At 62.1% G+C, this 3,849-nt stretch overlaps 1 protein-coding gene across 1 annotated transcript; it reads right to left on the bottom strand.

Moving 5' to 3' along the window:
- Nucleotides 1-2,092: 2,092 nt before the first annotated feature.
- Nucleotides 2,093-3,430, bottom strand: LOC141041127 (uncharacterized). Its single transcript, XM_073507237.1, has 4 exons — nucleotides 3,246-3,430; nucleotides 2,975-3,170; nucleotides 2,369-2,614; nucleotides 2,093-2,173 (listed from the first exon to the last, which is right to left on the bottom strand). Exons 1-4 carry the CDS (start codon nucleotides 3,428-3,430, stop codon nucleotides 2,093-2,095), a joined length of 708 nt encoding a protein of 235 aa, XP_073363338.1.
- Nucleotides 3,431-3,849: the final 419 nt, after the last annotated feature.

The following is a 3,849-nucleotide window of genomic DNA, read 5'->3' as shown; positions in this document are numbered from 1 at the left end:
TGGTACGTTGCTTGAGGCGCAGCACCTGGAAGAGTCCTTCTCTAGTGAGTGTTTTTTTTGTAGTTTGCCGGGTCGGGATCCGGCCTTTCTTCCTTGTTGTTCTTCTTCTAACTTGCTTCTTCCTTTGCGGCAGGGGCCTTCCCGGAGACGCAGCGGCTGGCGGAGGAAGCCGTCCGCTATCAGCGTGACCCGCTCGGTGTCGTTGGGTCCGGGACGGATCCGCAGGCAGCCTGGACCTTCCCAGAGATCATCGCCGCCGCTGAGGCCCGCCTGTGGGTCCTGGGAGCGCAGATGGAGCGGCTGTCCCAGGACGGCACCACGATGACGGCGGCCCTATGACCAGACTCCGTCCAACCGAGCAGCTTCTCGCGCCTGGCGCGTTGGTTGGAGATGAGGCCGGACCAGCTTGGCGAGTGGCGCGTCTCCGCCTCTCGTGCCGGTGCTGAGATGGCGCTCCGGTTCGCGCTGTCCTAGCATCCAGACCTGTAGCTGGACGCGTTGATGGGCCAGCGGGCTGGTTCGGAGCAGCTCTTGCAGGAGCAAGCTGACCGGATCGCCTCCCAGGCTAGCTACATCGCCGAGTTCACCTTCCACGACGAGTTCCATCCAGAGCGGACGGAAGACGGCAGGGCCGTGGATGGCGACGACTATGGCTTGCTCCTTCATGATCCGGAGGGGAGCTCGGAGGAGACGGGCGTCTACCGCGACGCGGGTGCCGAGGAGGACACCGGCACCTCGCTGGACCCGGAGGCCGCCAGGGGAGAGCCGTGGTTGTCGCGACGCGATGCTGGAGATGCCTGAGACACTTTGTGTAAAATCTGTTAAGTAGGAGGTCCACCCACCCACTGGGGGTTTTAGGGTGTAATGAACTCGGGCCGTGGGCCTTTCTTAAATATTTGTGTAAATGTCCTGGGTGCTTTTGCTTTCCGTTTTTGGACCGATTTCATGCGCTTTTCCTTTCTCAAACCCCCCCCCCCCCCCCGCGAGTCAGACGGCCGAGGTTCGGTTCTTCGAGAGGAGCGCGCAGGACTTGGGTTCCTCGAAACGTTGAGAGTGAGCGAAACACCCGCTGGGCCGGCTGGCGGCAATCCGGCGAAGCCGGTTGGCGAGCAGCCGGTCGTGCGGCTGTTTATTTGATGAATGGCGGGCCGGGTTGATCGACCCGGCAGCCTTTGACTTAGTGTATGAAGCGTAAAGGAGCTTTGGCCCGTTGTGCTTGCCAGCCGACAGCGAAAGCTGGTTCTGTGGCTTTAGGGCGAAGTGGGGGACCGTGGCATCCTAACTTTATCAGGAATCACCAAGTAAGGCGGCGGGGTGGCGACCGAGCCGGCCAGACCCCAAGCCCTCGGGTCGAGCGAGTCGGACCAGTGGCCGGGTTCAATGGTATAGTGATTCAAGAAAATAGGGACACAATAAATTGGTCGACAAAAGGCAACCCCCGAGTCTCGTTCGGGGACCCCATAGTTTCATGCGTTTATGAAAGGCGACGATACATACACTCGTGCGGCTAACTGTAAAACGGGCGGAGGAGTTCCGCGTTCCACGGCCGGGTCGTTTCGTCACCGGCGGTGTCCTTGCGCTTCCTTGACTTGCGTGCATCGATGAGGTAGTAGGCATTGCGGTCGCGCAAGGCCCTGCTCACGATGAATGGGCCCTCCCATGGAGGGTACAGCTTGTGCTGGCCTACCTGCTCTTGGACGATTCGAAGGACGAGGTCGCCCTCGCGGAACGCGAGGGGCTTGATCTTCTTGCTGTCGTAGCGCCTCAGGCCTTGCTGGTAGATGGCCGAGCGACTGAGCGCCAGGAGGCGTGCTTCTTCGAGCAGGTCGACGCCATCTTCGCGGGCTTCTCTGGCTTCGGCCTCGGTGTACATCGCAACACGCGGCGAGTCGAACTCGACGTCGATCAGGATGACGGCTTTGGCTCCGTAGACGAGGAAGAACGGGGTGAACCCGGTTGACCGATTCGGCGTGGTGCGTAGACTCCAGAGAACGGCCGGCAACTCGTCAAGCCAGCTGCCGTGTGAGCGGATGAGTGGCTCGACGAGTCGCGGCTTGACGCCGGACAGGATGAGTCCATTGTCCCGCTAGACCTAGCCGTTGGACTGCGGATGCGCAACGGAGGCCAGGTCGAGGCGGATGCCGGAGACAGAGCAGTATTGCTTGAGCGCGCCCTTGGCAAAGTTGGTGCCGTTGTCGGTGATGATGTTGTTCGGCATGCCTTAGCACACCGCTATGTCCTTGGTGAACCGGACGGCTGTTGGCCCGTCCAGTTTCTTGATTGGTCTTGCCTCGATCCACTTGGTGAATTTGTCCACTGCCACCAGCAGGTGCGTCATGCCGCCTCGAGCGGTTTTGAAGGGTCCCACCATGTCGAGTCCCGAGACCGCGAAGGGCCGGGCGATCGGTATGGTGCGGAGTGCTGATGCTGGCTGGTGGCTGCGTTTGCTGAAGCGCTGGCACCCCTCACACTCGAGGACGAGCGACTCGGCATCTTGGAGGGCCGTGGGCCAATAGAAGCCGTGGCGGAATGCCTTGGCCACCAGGGATCGCGAGGCGGTGTGGTGCCCGCACTCGCCCTGGTGAATGTCGAGGAGGATATCGATGCCCTGTTCCTGCTCGACACAGCGCTGGAATACGCCGGTGGAGCTGCGTTTGACGAGCTCGTTGTTGATGATGCTGTAGGCAGACGCCCGGCGCTGCACTTGCCGAGCTTCGGTCTCGTCCATGGGGAGAAGCCCGTTCTCCAAAAATTCTGATATTGGGAGGGCCCAAGATGGAGCCGTAACCACGGCGAAGACGGCCACCAGGGTGGGTTCCAAGTCGGCAGCCCCCGAGCCGGGTTGAGCAGCCCGCGGGTCGGGGATGGCGACGGCTGGGTCCGGGACGATGGTGGCCGGGTCGAGCTGAGCAGCCCCCGGGCCGGGTTCAGCAGCCCCCGGGCCGGCTTAAGGCGCGGCCGGGTCATCTAGTACGTGGATGGACTCGGAGTCCGGCGATGGCTTGACGGACGGCTTGCGCAGGTGCTCGAGGGAGACGCCGGACGGGATGGCTTGTCGTGACGAGGCGATCTTGGCGAGCGTGTCGGCTGCTTTGTTCTCCGCACGCGGGACGTGGAGGAACTCGCTGCCCTCGAAGGAACCGGACAGCTTCTGGACGAGGAAGCGGTAGCTTGCCATGTTGGAGTCGCGGGCGTCCCATTCGCCGGAGCACTGCTGCACCACCAGGTCTGAGTCGCCGTAGCACAGGATGCGCCGGATGCCGAGTTCCATGGCAAGCCGGAGGCCGTGCACAAGGGGTTCGTACTCGGTGACGTTTTTGGAGGCGGCGAAGTGGATCTGGAGCGCGTAGCAGAGCCGGTCGCCCTTCGGGGATGACAGTACGATGTCGGCCCCCAAGCCGAGTCGCATCTTGGACCCATCAAAGTGCATGCGCCAATGCGTCGAGTCGGGGGGCGATGGCAAGTACTGGGTCTCGGTCCAGTCAACGAGGACGTCGGCCAGGGCTTGAGACTTGATCGCGGTGTGGGGTTCGTAGAGGATGGTGTGGCCGGCTAGCTGGATCGCCCACTTGGCGACCCGGCCAGAGGCATCCCGGCACCCAATGATTTCTCCGATAGGCGCCGTGCTGACCACGGTGACAACGTGCTCTTGGAAATACTGCTTCAGCTTCTTGGCGGTGAAGTACACGCCGTAACACATCTTCTGGTAGTGCGGGTAGTTTTGCTTGGACATGGAGAGCACCTCGCTCAGGTAGTAGACTAGGCGCTGGACGGCTTGGATCTCGCCCTTCTCTGGTCGCTCGACCACCAGCACCGTGCTGACCGCCCGTGAGGTCGCGGCTATGTAGA

This window comes from Aegilops tauschii, chromosome 2 (genome assembly GCF_002575655.3).
Source record: "Aegilops tauschii subsp. strangulata cultivar AL8/78 chromosome 2, Aet v6.0, whole genome shotgun sequence".
NCBI classification, from domain to species: Eukaryota; Viridiplantae; Streptophyta; class Magnoliopsida; order Poales; family Poaceae; genus Aegilops; species Aegilops tauschii.
Note: the sequence above shows the minus strand (reverse complement) of the source record. Positions and strands in the feature narration are given on the sequence as shown.

What these genes read in the sequence shown, in the direction of transcription:
- LOC141041127 (XM_073507237.1), bottom strand. Translation starts at nt 3,430, where the DNA reads ATGCACTTTGATGGGTCCAAGATGCGACTCGGCTTGGGGGCCGACATC. An exon ending in CTCGGCATCCGGCGCATCCT is followed by an intron (nt 3,171 to 3,245) that starts GTGCTACGGCGA and finishes CAACATGGCAAG; the next exon opens with CTACCGCTTCCTCGTCCAGA. An exon ending in CGGTCTCGGGACTCGACATG is followed by an intron (nt 2,174 to 2,368) that starts GTGGGACCCTTC and finishes AACTTTGCCAAG; the next exon opens with GGCGCGCTCAAGCAATACTG.